Source organism: Dermacentor variabilis, chromosome 10 (genome assembly GCF_050947875.1).
Source record: "Dermacentor variabilis isolate Ectoservices chromosome 10, ASM5094787v1, whole genome shotgun sequence".
NCBI classification, from domain to species: domain Eukaryota; kingdom Metazoa; phylum Arthropoda; class Arachnida; order Ixodida; family Ixodidae; genus Dermacentor; species Dermacentor variabilis.
In genome coordinates, this window is record NC_134577.1 from 29,221,648 (window position 1) to 29,237,667 (window position 16,020).

General features: G+C 50.0%; 1 protein-coding gene across 1 annotated transcript in view; it reads left to right on the plus strand.

The window, feature by feature from the left end:
- LOC142560239 (uncharacterized) overlaps positions 1-7,446 on the plus strand; it is a 180,789-nt gene extending 173,343 nt beyond the window's left edge. Inside the window, exon 2 of the mRNA XM_075672194.1 lies at positions 523-7,446. Coding sequence (XP_075528309.1) covers positions 523-1,944 — 1,422 coding nt within the window. The 3' untranslated portion in view covers positions 1,945-7,446. The remainder of the gene's footprint in view (positions 1-522) is intronic.
- The last annotated feature ends 8,574 nt before the right edge of the window (positions 7,447-16,020 follow it).

Genomic DNA, 16,020 nt, shown 5'->3' on the forward strand with positions numbered 1-16,020 from the left:
TAAATAAATAAATAAATAAATAAATAAATAAATACTTGTCTTAGTCAGATCTCATTGGCGTTCATATGTTCATGGTATGACCAAGTGTCTAAAGTGACTTGATGTATAGTTAAAGTATAACGTACTACATCTCGCAAAGGTGGTGCCCAGCGCAAACGCTCCTTCCGAGCTCAACGGACTGGTGGAGTTACTTCACGGGAGTACTGTATGTCCCGCAACTATTATAATGGCAACGTGCAAAGACGCCGGGAAATGCACAACGGTTGGAGACGCGGTGAAAGTGGTACAAGTCCTGATGAAGCATGCATGAAGGACACATGGCGACAGATTAACACGCTACGCTAAATGCGTGTGTTATATGCAACTGATATAGCCACTTTTTTTTTCTGGGGAAGGGGGCGGGGGGGGGGGAAGTGTACCTCGTGGCACTATAGTCCGTAATAGCGATGCTTTTAGCACCCGACATTATTTCACCGTCATCGATACTCAGTTTCCATTCGCTCTTCTCCTTTTCTCACCCAGGTCTGGCAAGATATCGAGAGCGTGCTCCTGGACGACATCAGCGGAGCGAGGCACGCAGCGTCGGGCGTCAAGGCAGAACCGGAGACGCAAGCCTGTCACGACGTCGGCTACGGCTACAAGACCACCGCGGTCCGCAGAGACCAATCGGCGTCCGTCCTGCCAGCCAACAGCGCCATCCTGGTCGCCGCACTGACGGCGCCCGTTCCGAGCCGACCCCCACCGTCGCTACAGCAGCAACTAAGCGTCGCGCCGCCCACGCAGCCACCGCAAGACCCACCGCAGGCGAGGCAACAGTCACCGTCCGATGACCAGAGTACCCAGCCACCGAACGCGTCGGCGTCCACAACGGGCTTCGTCACGCTAGACTTCGACTTCATGCTAAACTCGGACGACGCCGCCCTGTACCCCGAGGTTAACTCGTACGAGACCGAAAGCGAGCTCAAGCCACAGCACGAGCAGCAGCAGCAGGAGCAGCAACAGAGGCAAGACCAACCCGAGCACCACCAACAGCCGCAGTTCGCGAGCAGCGTGGCCCCGACGAACAACGCAGCGTCCATGGACCACCTAACGTACCAGCAGTCCGCTCAGACAATGAAAGCCGAGGCCGCGGCAAATCCCTTCGACGTCTCCATGCTCTCGGGCTCCCAGTACACGTCACTCTGGGCAAACTACCAAAGCGCGAACCCGCTGCAGACCCCACCGTCGAGCCAAATGTCGCCGCCGGCATCTCCGGACCACTCGCAGCTGGGCCAGCCTCAGCACATGGGCGCTCACTTGGACGGCAACGGCCAGTACCAGGCCAGCCTGCCCTCGATGCACTCGATGTCCATGAAGGCCGAGGACATCCTCAGCCAGTGTCTTCAGCAGCCGCCCCAGCAGCAGCACCACGGCAAGCAGCAGACGCCCCCGCACTTACGCATGGTCACTCCGCCCTCCTCCCCGAGATTAGCGGACCTCCTCAGCGCCGGCACCACGATGGGACCTCCGAATCCATTCCCGGCGACCCCGCTCACTCCCGACATCCACATGGCCGACCCGTTCTGCCGGTCTTCGCCACTCGCCGGCCCCAACGGCAAGAAGTCCCACCAGCAGCACCAGCAGCAGCAGCAGCAGAACCAACAGCAGCAACGCGCCGCGGTGAGCCGAAAGAAGGTGACCATCCACACCTGCTCGCACCCGGGCTGCAGCAAGAGCTACACCAAGAGCTCACACCTCAAGGCCCACCTGCGGACGCACACGGGCGAGAAGCCGTACCAGTGCAACTGGAAGGAGTGCGGCTGGAAGTTCGCCCGCTCCGACGAGCTCACGAGGCACTACCGCAAGCACACCGGCGACCGGCCGTTCCAGTGCCGGCTCTGCGAACGCGCCTTCTCGCGCTCCGACCACCTATCGCTGCACATGAAGCGGCATACGTCGCTGTGAGCCCATCTTCGACCACCTTACCGCCGCGCCTTCCTCGCGGTTTGTCACCACCCACTCCAGGCGAACAAACCGATTCCTTGTTGTTAAGTTTGCTCCGAGAGACTCGGATTGTGCGACGTCTCCTTCCCTACGACGCGAGCAGTTGCTGAATGCTTCCTGTTCCAGTGCTCCCGTTGCTAATGTACTCCACAGTGCTGATCAAGCTCCCGCGCCACCGTACTCCCCGCGACCGCACCTGGACTGATGTGTCGTGGCTACCCCTTGTTTTACCTGACGCTCGCCCCATGTTCAAGAGTGTGTGACCCGCTTGGCCTCGACCGAGCTGACGGACACTTCTTCAGTGCCTGTGCGCCACCGCGCATGCGCCGTGGCGCGTGAATTGTGCTGCTCGCGCGCGCATGTCGCTCACGTGACGGTGAATGACGTTGACTAGCACAAAGCGCCTCGACGTGAAGCACTTCGCGCATAGAGATTCAATAGCGTGTTGTGCACTTTGTCTCACTTAGCTGAGGACGTCTAATTCGTCCACTTTTCTTTTTTCTGTTCGATAGTAGCGCGGGCCCTTTGTAGGAGAGCCAATTTTGTTCAGTGTGCAATAGTGTTCGACTTAATCTCGTCTTAGAAATGTGTGCGTGTTAAAGCCAGTCGGCAAGTGCTGTGTACTTGTTAGTTTTTTAGAGATGTTACGCTGTACGGGACCAATGATAGAATGCTGTAGTACACCACGTCAAGCGCCTATTGCTGGACGAGTTAAATGAAGGAAAAAGAAAAACGAAACTCACAACAGGCAAGGTTGCCTCCTCCAGACTTCGGTCAAAAACAGCCACGAGTCTGGAGCATGCAACCATGCTTACAGGCAGCGATGGAATGTGCAAAAGTGGAGACCAGCAGGAGTTTCGGCTATAACTTAGCATGAATACGCAGAATGATCGCGATTCAAAACGACCAAGCTTGGCTTATTTATGCATGCGCTTCGATGTGCCTTAGATAAATATAAGTAAACAAATCCACCTGCATTCAGGTGCAATAGAACGCGGTATGCATAGTGAAGCGTTATACGCTATATTTACATGTGCTTCATGTGGACGTGCTTGTGACGTAAATTCGTGCGCGTTAAGCTTGTAATGTGCAATATCTGATGCAAAAGTGATCGTAACTTAGCTTGAGCTTCCTCTGAGCACACACACACAGACACACCCCTTCCAAGAAAAAAAAGGAAAAAAAAAACACCTTCATTGTAGAGCACAGCAGCATGCTGCGTGCTTGACAGGGACTACATTAAGACGTGGTCAACAACATATCCCGTGAATACAACGCTGTACAGTTCACTCACGTTCAATGAAGTCAGCAGATAATTTTAGCCGTTATAGGACAGTATTCTTAGGGTAATGAAGCAAGTTGTCATTAGGCTGCGTTCTTGAAGACGTGCGGATCTGCTCAACAAATCTCAAAACACCGTTGAAAATATGCAGAGATTATTTCCACCACGGAGTCGAGATTGGCCTTTACATTTCGAGAACAGACATAAATGGAACATGACCCTGATTTTACAATAAAAACAGAAACACATCAGTTGTTGGCGCTTAGTAGCCGCAAGAAGGGTTTGTACATAAACCATAGTGCAGTTGTTAATATATATTTTGTTTGTTATTTCGTTTTTCTGAGTGCGTCAGTTTACGTTGATGGAAGACTTAATGTAGATATCTTGCATATACACACCGTATCTGTTGGTTTTCCTGCTATCTTTTTTTATCAGAGAGTTTACGTTTTGTTTAAGCCGGCCACAGTGAGAAAAAGACTGCAAGAGTAAGGTCACGCTTCTTAAGTGACACTCCACAAATGTCGAAAGGCCGCCTAGGCTATCACACACGCAAACACACACATACGTACACAAACCAAGGCAATGTTTCTGTATGTCTTCTTCGAGTATATGCAGCTGCCTTCTGAAGGTTGCGGGGGTTTTCATTCCAAGCACAGCGTTTCCATAGAGCTGCCACTTTTAATAACGTTCGCACTATACCAAATACAAAAGGCCCTCACTTTGAGGTCAATATTGGGACACTGTATATCAAAGCTATCAGAACCAAGATTACAGCTATCGGGCGTTTCGATGACGGCTCTAGCAGCTTGCACGCAGATCTGTATTTTCTTTATTTTTTTTTTCTTAATGATTGCAGACACAGCAGATTAGTGTTACGGAATGTCGAAACGTGAAAGATTTCGATGCGTGTTGGGACCACTACATTATGTGATAACGTTATCAGAATTATCAATGGCGTTTGTGAGAAGCAAAGCGAACTTTATATAATGCGAAACACAGAATAGGAATAAAGCTTTATCGAAAGCACTTCCAATCGAGACGCTGACATATGCGCTTCAGCTTATTGGTCACGTGCCCCTCATTCATTGCCTCCATCTTCCCATTGTTCCAACATGAAAGGCCAAAGGTCACCTAACGTATCGTGGTTCGAAACACAAGAAGTGCTCACTCAATATCACCCGGAAAAAAATATCAGCTGCCTTACTTTGCTCGAACGCGAGGACTCAATCAGTGCATCACTGGAACGCAAACAGCATGCTAAAATAAGCACGTACTTATATTGCCTTATTGATAACCACGTGCCCTTCTTTTCCTCTGTACGGCAGGTGCCTTAAGACTTCGCTTATATGCAAATAAAAATATGCCTTAAACGCTGCCGCATACAATTTGCACAGAAAAAGCACAAAGCTTTACTTAAGAAGGAAAGTGATAGGTGTCCGTTTCTATTGGAATTGTATCCACACGCAATTAAACGGCGCACGTTGGCCAAGGTACCAGGTGTCACTGTAGATATCTGTCTGGGCGCGTTACACTTTACGAAACTGTCTCGCGACTTAGATGATACCCGTCGATATTGAAACGAAGCGTTGGTGAATCCGAAGTCCTCCACCCGACATGGTCGCGGTTTCGTTGCGAAGCTAAATTGAAGTGTTAAGATAACATAAAATTGGCTGATAACACGTATCGGATGCCAGACAGGCTATTATAGCCTTACCGCGACTGGAAGCCAGAAAGGACGCGAGAAAGAATTACCGGCCCTGACGTCGAGTCAAGCTACCTGTTAAATGACCGATTTCGAAAGCGTCGTCTGCTCGCGACTGGTGATACGCTTTCTCAACAAGTGATAATTACAACCGCAGCCTCGAGTTATGGTGGATTCTTTATAACCGCACAACAACAACAACAACAAAAATGACAACATATGTGATAGTACCGCGATAGCGGTGTCGTCAAAATAACGCAGTCTGGGCCCTATACGCTTAGGAGCAAAATTCGGGACAACGATACCCTACCATTTAGTAGTTTAATTGCTACAACTTTCCGCTAAAAGAAAAGCTAATAGAATGCTGAAACTTCAGAACTCTTTTAAGTGGATTAAGCTTCACCGCTAAGTGTCCTTTTAATGCGGATGCAGTGGGCGTTGTGTTCTTTTTTATTGCATTTCTCTTCGTGCGAACATTCTACAAATGTGACACGGCATCGATTTGGCGTCATGGAGGCACTGACGTCACTTCGTCTGACGCCAGCAGTGTCCTAAGTTTCCTGCGCGCTGCGCTCTCGCTTTGCACCTGATGTATCAGTGACGGAGTGTGGGGCTTAGGTGACGTCGTTTATGTTATGCTGCGCCGCCATCATTCCTGCCATTTTCAAGCTAGTCGGCTGGTCGTCGTTACAATGTTGATGAAGAAAAAAAAAGATAGAGAGAGACATCTATATATACATATATTATACTTATAATTGCATCTATTACTAGCATACATGCCGACATGCTCTTCAAAGTGTTCGTCGGGTTCAAAGTGTTCGTGCACCTTGAATACACAAAATCGCCTGCAAGGTTATGCAAGGTTGATAGGCACAAAATCCAGAAACGCCACTGGGACTTTAATGTACGAGACTTTTTGCAACGCTAAGGGGTACATCGCAACGCCAAAGTGATTACAGAGTACGTAGTGTAACGCGTACGCGATTAGGAGAAAGCCTATACATGCGTTATGACGAATACGCGACTGATGACGCAGGTGGGACAAAATTTCCCCGATAAGCAGCTTCAAGGCAAGCACATTAATAAACAAGTGTTCAAGGCGTACGCAGCACTTTGACGAAACGAGAGTTTTCGAGCAGTTTTATTTCATGTATGTGTGTGTGTTCTGCATACGCTATGTTCTCTGCATGGTCGCGCATCAAAATACACGTCAAAGATGGAGAGAGAAAAAGAATTATGTATTTCATATACGATGTCGAGTTATATACATATCTATATACATATACCCGGACACAAAACACAAATGCTCTACATATGTGCACAGTCGTAAGCACTAAAGCTGTCCTGTTCCTGCCGGCAAAGCGCCTTCGAAAATACGAAACTCTCAAACAACGGCCACACTTATTACGTATTGACCGTTTGAAGCGATGCGCCAACTAAAAGCACGTTGTGAAACAGCGCTCGCGCGGGCCGGGGTTGAGTAATCGAGAAAAAAAAAAAAGAATCAGGCGTCGCGACTCGCAATTTCGCGAAATGCTTGCAAGCATTGGCTTTGAGGCAACTGCCGACAGATGCCGCATTATCCACGCAACACATAAAACCCCTTAAACTTCGTAAAGAAGCGACACTCTCATCCTCCGCCTTCACTCCTCCTCGTTTCTTCTCTCTTTCACGCTCCATCCACGACCGTGGCGCCACCTACACTGCTCGAGCACAGCAACTGCGCCAACATGCGCTACTCGCCACTCCGTATAGACGCTCCTCGAGCAAAAATGGCGCTGATGCACGGCGCTAGGGCCCACGTGATGCAATTAGGCCAATAGCGACGACGGCGGCGGCCTCGGCCAGAGCGCGCGAGAAGGAGGCGGCATTCTTCAAAGCGTGGCACTACTTTAAGAAGTTTAAGGGGCTTTAGCAACACAGAGAAAGCTCTGCGTGTGTAGCGCTTTTAAACTGCGCTATCTGGCGGCAAGTTTGCTATGCCGACTCGCCCAATCTTCAAATTTGCCTGAAGTTGCGGTCCTGGGTAACTTCTCGCTCGTTCCTGCGAAGTGTACGTCGAAGCGAGTATTGGACATCGTCACGTCCCACCCATCGTCGTAGACGACGATGCCGCGGCGACAGTTTTCGCCGATGATTCTGGCAAGGCAGTTACACTCCTATACGGTGCAGCGTGACGCTTTAAGAGTTATTTCGGAAACCCCAATTTGGGAATATAAGCACTGATCCATGAGTGGACAGGTGTAAAAAGAACAACAATAAAACAGAAAAGGAACCAGAGCGTGAAATAAGTACAGTGTGACGCCTGCAGATGCTGCATTGTTAAATTTAACTTGGCCTTACCGAAGCAACGTTGTTTCTGTTTGTATTTTTTCCTTTTTTTTTCAACGCGCGTTGTCAGCTCTGAAAGAGCGAGCGTATGAGTGAAAGTTGTCGATAAAAATGCGGTGTAATAAAGCGACAATGTAGTTGTTTGATATCTCCTGCGTCCACTGCGTCGTTTGTTTGCTTCAGTGGCACCCCTGGTGCAATCACTGCGGTGTATACAATTCATGTGGAGAAAAAACTCGCCGCGATAGGTTACGAAGCTGACCAGCAAACTGATGGTATGCTGACGAGCATCCTCGAGATTTTTCGCCACATTTCCTCACAAGAACCGAACAAATTCTGCAAGAATACAACTGGTAAGATATATGTTACAGCTAAAGTACATTATTGCCACCTTTCGACGCAAAAAATAATCAGACTTTATTCGATTCAAAATATACTCCTCCGAAGGGCACTATTTGCTGTTCAACCTGCAGAGCGGCTTCCTTTAGTCCATTGACCTTCAAAAAAGTTCTGCAAGGATACAAGTGGTAAAGATGTATGTTGCGGCTAAAGTGCATTATTGCCACCTATCGGTGCAGAATCACGCTTTAATCTCGAAAAATTTGTCCAGCATCTGTCTTTTACAGAATACTGACTTCCCAAGCGAGAATGCTATTGATTGATTGATTGATTGATTGATTGATTGATTGATTTTGTCGTCCCAAAGCAAATTCGGGGCTATGTGAGACGCACCCTAGTGAGGCGAAACCGGGTTCCTTTTGGCCGCCTGGGGCTCTTTAACGTGCACCTAAATCGAAGCTTTTATTTTTCAGTCGTGGTCGAAGGCTACGAAGATGCACCTCACCACGACCGACAAGACGCTCAGCGTGGCCCAGCAGAACGCGCATTCGTAGCACATGGTAACTACAGAGGCCACTCAGGCACTACATTGTCTAACCACAACCCCGGCTACAATATTCTCGGTGAGGCAATACACCCTGATTACACTATCCTAAGACCGACGGCTTCACGTCCGAAAATTCCCATGAACGGTGACTATTTTTCGAGAACTCATAGCTCTCCCTCTATAGCTTTACTCTGGGAATGTGCTGGGCCACGAAGCATGAGCCTAATGGGAGCCATGAGCCCACCAGGAACACCGGAATGGGCCCCTAGCTCAATTTTGACTAATAAACGTTATTTAATTCCCGCTCTGTCAATCTTTCTAACAGTGGCAAACTTTGCCTCGGTGTTTTCTGCCCAGCCTCGCGCACAATCGGCCTAAATATCCCACCTCATAGTGTCGTACGACATGCCTGCAATAAGCAACTGTTCCCTCACCTCCCTGCTGTGACGTCACAATACAGAGCTTTATTGCATGTAGGCTGACGTAATGTCGATCGTATAGAGTGGATGGCGCAACACACCGCGGAGGGCGGCTGTTGAAGAGAAACGTGGCGCTGCTATATAGGCGAAGACTTAGGAGCATCTGTAAACAACATTCCAAACAAGTGTCCGTATACAGTTTACTCTCGGCCACCTTGGCTGAAAATATATATCCGAGGTTGGTCACAAGCGCGTGCCACGTTCATGGGCTGTCTTGAGTAAGAAGTCAATGCACGGTTTTTCCCGCGTGTGTCCTTGAACCAAACAAGGTTAGCCGGGGAACGGCCGACGGTTACAGAATTCAGCTGGCGCAGAATCTCAAAACAATCACGAACTAAATAAGGCGCGAACGACCTTCGCTCGTCGTGTGCGCCTAAAGTGACGTCATCAAGCGCATATATTCGATTATCAGCGCTCCGCCTTTTCTTTTTTTTCGGAGGTGACGAACATTTGCCGGGGGGGATTAATTTTCAGCAGACCGACCTTGCGCCATGGTTGTTTTCAAGCGCGAAACGCACAAAAAGAATAAAAGGAACATGTATAACTTAGTCCAAAGCGAGTGAATTTCCTGAGACGCCGGAATGCGTTATCATTAGAAATGTCAAAGTGCAGAAAGGTACGTAGGAAGGCCGAAGACAGCTTTTGTCAAACTCGACGGCTTACATAAAACTTTAACGCTATGCCTTTTGGACTTTGTAATGCGCCCACAACGTTCGAGCTCATGATGGACACAGTTCTGAGCGGCTTGAAGTGGAACACGTGCTTGTGCTGTCTCGACGACGACGTTCTTTTTGCTCCTGGCTTCACCAGGGCTACAACTAAACCTCAGGAAGTGCCGATCTGCTGCTCGGCAGCTGACGATTCAAGGCTACGTCGTATCGTCGTAGCCTCCAAGGCTAGGACGATTCAAGGCTACGTCGCAATAAGGATGGAATTCTTCCCGATCCAGCCAAACTTCGGGCCGTCGCCGAATTCCCTAAGCCAACATCCGTCAAAGAATTGCTGTTTCATGGGGCTGTGTTCCTACTTCAGGCGCTTCATTCGCAATTTCGCCGCCATCATACCACCCCTGACGAAGCTACTCAAAAGCAGCGGGCCCCTCAGTTCGTGATCGTCCTAGTGCGACGAGGCCTCCACAGAGCTCCGTCGTTTGCTAACGTCTCCGCCAATTTTGCGCCATTACGACCCGACAGCCCCTACCGAGATGCACACAGATGCCAGCGGTGTTGGCCCCGCGGCGCTGTTCTTGCCCAGCGCAGACAGGGGTTTCCTGAACATGTCGTGGCTTATGCAAGTCGCACGCTTACGAATGCTGAGACCAATTACAATGCGACAGAAACAGAATACTGGGCCGCCATCTGGCCTCTCACCAAGTTCTGGCCCTGTCTGTACGGCCGGCACCCGTCGCACGCAATCGACACACTCCCTCCATACAAGCCGCATGCATCTCAATGTGCGCCTATTTCTGCCACAGCCAGACGCGCCGAAGGGTGTCTCGATCTCGCGCGGGCCTTTACTTCAAATGACCAAGAGGGCCAGAAGAGCGTTCGCGCTGACACCGCTTCTGCGCCCACGTTCCTCCCCTGAGCGCTTTTATGGCTCTCGGTCCACTCCACGGCACTTGGGCTGTCGTCGAAACTATGAAGGTCCCTACCGCATCGTGGAACGCACATCTATAGTCAACTATACGTGATCGAGCCCGTTCAACCGTCTTCGGATGTGCGCCGTCGTGGACGAGACACCGTCAAGGTCGACCGCATCAAGACGTGCTCTGACCCACTCACAGGGACAAGCTGTTCGGTCGCCGGGTGGCTCCCTTTTTGTTTCCGGGGTTAATTGCAGAGAAGGATAGGAGCAATATAGTGGGCCGTCCTCTCCAGCGTTTTCTAGTGGGTCGTTCTCTTCAGCGCTTGTTTGCTCGTCAACGCCGATCGTGCCGGGAGTTCGTGCCCTGCTTTTACGATATAACGCCTTTACGATATTGCTTGCAGCTGATGGTGATCGGCTACGGGCCAAGGTAAGTCACACTTGCCTCCTCGAAGAGACAGACAAGACGTGTGTCGAGTGAGCTCCATCCAACAACGCTTTGCAATGTGGTGAACGCGGTTTAAATCATGCATCCGGCACCTCAAAGGGGTGCGGAGTAATTCCAACGCATTTCTCTCGCATTTAGCCCTAAATCACCACTGAATATCATTTTTTCTCTAAGCGGACGAGGAGATGGTATCGTGAAGTGTTACTGGGCGCTCTTCGTACACAGCACTTTCAATCCCGTGTCTACGCGCGATCCCTGTGTGATCACATGACATCATCATTAGAGAATGTTATCTCCTAAGCGTCATCAGGGCAGCCTCTCCCAGAGATCTTAAATTATGCGTGTTGTGCATTAAGGTACGAGGCCAAGTGGTGGGAACATAAATTTAGAGGAAGATAATGAATACAGATTACTATAGCCTCCGTTATAGAGCGGACTTCTTTAGGCACATGACCGCCCGTGCAACTATTTTTGTGATTAGGAAAATGGATGAATGTGGGTCTCAACGCCAACACTCATAACATTAATTCGCCTCGTCACAACAACAACAAAAAAATATTTTGGCTGCAATACAAGTGGCCCTTGATCTGCGCAATCAACCAAAACTAATCAGATAAAGTGAATTTTGGGAGCAACCTGACTGAATAACCGAAAGATATGCTCTTACAGTTGACACGCGTTGTTATAAAAGCGCGGCTATCTAAAGTTGTAGCATAATTTTACTTCTTGCGGTTCATTCCACACACAACAGCGTCAAAGACAGGTCTGCAAAGCTTTACTAAAAAGATATTTATTAAAATGCTTGCCCACGTATGGAAGAATTGCAAAAAATAATATAGTTCGGAAAAAATCAACGAAGATATTTTAAAGAAATGCGTCGCGCACAAGTGACATCTAGGACAGATAACAGCCCCCGTATACGCAGTTTGCCTCGTCCTGTGTCATTTTCTTGTCCGCTTTTCCTCGTGCGGCCGCTTAGTATTATTTTTTTTCCCCTACATTTCGTTTTCCTCCCCTCTTCGCTCTGAACGTACCAGTGTGGCCTCCAGTGCGGAAGGTGACAGCGTGTGAATACCGCTTAAGAAGGCAATACGAAGACGAAGAAACTGAATATGCGGGAGTCGCACACACCGGCCTTTGGTTCATACGGAGGAGGCTTATCTCCAATCAAAAACGGAAGCTCGCATCAGAAGCTCAATGCCACCGGCCCCGGCGCGCACCCACACACACATACCCTCAAACACACGGCGCCTGGGTAATTCCCTGCACGCATCGAGTGAGGCCTTCCGGGTACTTTACACCGAAAAGAAACAACAAGCGATACGACCTTGCAAACGACGTCGACGACGCTGGAGAAAACGGCAGCACGATATATTCAGGATTATTTTTTTTTTTCTCAAGCACGCAGGTACGTATAGGGCATCGATTAAACGGGCTTTCGCCTCGCGCCGGCTCGGCCATTGTTTCGAGCGCAACTCTATTATGCATATGCGCAAGAGAAGCGGGACTACCGAAACCGCAGCATCGCGCAACGCGATTAAGTTCATCCGACCTCATAACGAGCCGGCCATTGTTCCGTTATGACGCAGCAGCGCCAGGTTTCCTTGCCGGTGGCCGGGTAGCCGTGAACGCTGAGGTAATCCCCTTTCGAGTTGCCCGAGTTTTCTCACGATGAGAAGCTCCGATTGTCGGCCCCGTCGTTTGAAATTTTGCATGCTCGGGCGCACGGTAGGGTTGGTTCTCGGTGCTTGGATGGGAAGACAGATTTAACGGCACTTTACAGTAGCGTGTTGGCGACTCGATCACCACGGGCATGTGTTCGACCTCTAGACCTTCCACATCCGCACAGCGCAAGCAAGCGTGGACACATAATGAAAGTCCGAGAGTTCGACAGGGGCGGAAATGACCTGCGGGGGAGTTCATCATATGCCTTTCACATAGCAATGCATATTGCGCGTAGATCCTACGAAAATTTGTGTGGCTTGTTCCGTGTTCTGTTATCATGATTACTTCTCAGATAAAATCGGCGGCAAATGACGGCGTCTTTTGTAGCTTGTACTCTCTTGCCCAGCGAAAATCAGTAGCCTGGATCAGTTGTCCTGCACAAAGACGGTTCCATTTTGCACCTACTACATTAGAGCGTCGTAGTCGTTCCCATCGCCGGTTCATGCGGCACACATTTCGTTTAGCTTGGCATATTACACGCTTTCTGTAAAACTGTTTTCTTGTGGTTTCTTTTTCTTCCTTTCTTAATTTCGCAAGTGTGTGGACGTTTCGTATTTAAAGCGTATCAGAACCGAGGACGACCCGAAATGTGACGAGAAGCCCTTTGTCTCGCTTAAAGCATCCTGGCCAGCGCCATTATGCCACAAACAATTTTCACTACGCAAAAGAAAGTCGTAATCACGTTAGACTAACGTACTGGAACGGTCTTTACGGGCTGTCCAGAGAAAGAAGACACGAATCTATTTACGTGCGAAGAATTCTGCCACCATATATTGTTGCGTTTCGCCTGCGACACGTGGTTTTGCCGGCGCGACTGCGGCGGGGCGGCAGACATTTTGGCCCGATCGTCGTCGCCGCAACACTCATCGCCAGGTGTTTCCAGGCGCGACTGCGGCGATGCGACCGCCTAGGGATCATCCTCGCATTCCAGTCATTGTGCCCGAAACAGGCGATGCCAAAGCAGGGATCTCATTCCAGTTATTGGGCCCGAAACAGGCGATGCCAAAGCAGGGATCTCGTTCCAGTCATTGTGCCCGAAACAGGCGATGCCAAAGCAGGGATCTCATTCCAGTTATTGGGCCCGAAACAGGCGATGCCAAAGCAGGGATCTTGTTCCAGTCATTGTGCCCGAAACTGGCGATGCCAAAGCAGGGACCATCCTCTCATTACAGTCATTGTGTCCGACCGGCAGCGCCACGACAGGGTGCTACGAGATCGTGCTCGACATGGTGCTACGGCATCGCTACGACAGTGTGCGTCACCATTAGCCCATTGTACATTCACGTGCTCGTCTTTTGAGGGGTTCCTTCTTGCCCTCAACTGCGAGAGTATAAAAACAGCTGCCCCCGGACGCCAAAGGGAGGGCTCCGATTTCTTCTGTTGAGTGAAGTGCTCTCCCGTCTCTCTACTTCGGTCAACCTGACCGCCAACTCTTTGCGATGTTAAAATAAACAAGTTGTTTCGTTGTTACCAGTCGACTCATGCTTTGCCGGGACCTTCGGATGCTTCCAGTTGTACCCCAGGCCGCCAGGCCAACGCTACCCTTGGGGCTTGCGACCCAGGTACAACCACGGGCGTCAGCGCCGAGTTCCCAACAGATCGTACCAGCGGTCGGATCCAAACATCTGGTTGGCAGCGGTGAGATCGCCTTCGACTTCAAACAACTGTCTGCCAGCGGTGAGATCGCGACAACGGAGGCCAGCAGCGAAGAGATGCAGTTGACTGTATGCTGAGCAGCTCAACGACGATCCGGGAGCAGTGCAACGAGCCCTGTGTGACGACTGGTTGCCTGCAGCGGAACGACTGCGCGGAATTCCTGCCTGCGAGGTTTGGTGAGTGCGGGACTTTCTTCTTCTGAGCTTTGCCAGGCTTTTGTTAGTGTTAGAAACAGAGCTGGTAATTGTGGTTGTCGTTGCTGCCGGGTTAGTTTGCGGCAAGACAATAGTAAGCAGTAGAGAAAGCAGCATTCAGAGCAGCCATGGATTTGAAGTCGTTGCGCAAACCGAAATTGTTGGAGCTTGCAAGAGAGTTGGGTCTGGATGTCTCAGACAAACTAAGAAAACCTGAACTGCTAAAGGCTATTCTTGAGTTAGAGGCTGAGGATGACGAGCTGTCGGAATGCCTTGAGACTATTGAGGAGAGGTCAAAAAGACAGGAGCGCGAACTTAAAGAGCAAAAAGAAAAAGAAGAGCGTGAACGTAAAGAACAGAAAGAAAAAGAAGAGCGTGAACGTAAAGAACAGAAAGAAAAAGAAGAGCGTGAACGTAAAGAACAGAAAGAGCGAGAGCAACAAGAGAAAAAAGAAGAGCGCGAACACGCTTTGGAAATGAAGCGTCTCGAGGTAGAGATGGAACGCGCTCGTAATGGAAGTCAGGCACACGGTGCAGGAGAACGCGTATTGTTCAAAATGACGGACCTGATGCGGCCGTTTAAGCTTGGAGAGGACATTGGTTTGTTCCTGGTTAACTTTGAGCGAACGTGCGAGAAGCAGGGGTTCTCTCGGGAAACGTGGCCACAGCGCTTGCTCACTTTGTTACCCGGCGAGGCGGCCGACGTAGTCGCTCGCTTGGATAGAGAGGAGGCAGAGGATTTCGACACAGTGAAATCGAGTCTTCTAAAAAAGTACCGGCTGTCTGCGGAGGCGTCCCGTCGGAAGTTTCGGGAAAATGAGAAAGGCAGAAGTGAGTCATATACAGAGTTTGCGTATAGGCTTATGTCGAACATGCAGGAGTGGCTCAAAGAAGAGAAAGCGTTTGGTGACCACGATAAAGTTCTGCAGTGTTTCGGGCTAGAACAGTTTTATAGTCGGTTACCTGAGAACGTGCGATACTGGGTCTTGGATAGGCCAGACGTGAGTACGGTGGCTAGAGCCGCTGAGCTAGCCGAGGAGTTTGTGACGCGTCGAGCTCGCGGAGCTAAGGACGGTCAAAAGGGTGAATTTGGCTCGAAGTTTGAGAGGCCGAAGTTCACACCCATGAGAGCAAAGGGGGACACGCGTAGTGCGGATGCGAGCGAAAGCAGTCCGACCAAACGTAAAGAGACGGCGGCAGCCAAACGCAGAAAGCGGTTCGAGATGAGGCGAGCGCGCTTGTGTTATACGTGCCAGAAGCCGGGTCACTTTTCGGCGCAGTGTCCGGAAACAACACCAAAAGTTGTGTTTTTTTCAATAAGCAGCACTGACGAGAACATGAAGCTTCTCGAGCCTTACATGCGAGACCTCCTCGTGAACGGGAAAGAGTGCCGAGTGCTTCGCGATTCCGCAGCTACGATGGATGTAGTTCACCCGTCTTACGTAGAACCCCATATGTTCACGGGCGAGTGCGCATGGATCAAGCAAGCCGTGGAAGCTCATAGCGTGTGTCTGCCGGTAGCAAAAGTGCTTATTGAAGGACCTTTCGGAGCGCTTGAGACAGAGGCGGCAGTGTCATCTATGCTGCCACCCCAGTACCCGTACCTATTTTCAAACAGGTCCGATCACCTCCTGCGCGAGAAGGGGCTTTTGTTTGGTGAAGCTAGTGTTCAGGCCTTAACCAGATCGAAGGTTCGGGAGCTCGCTGCAAAGGCGGTAGTTGCGGGGCCGACGTTATCAAACAACGA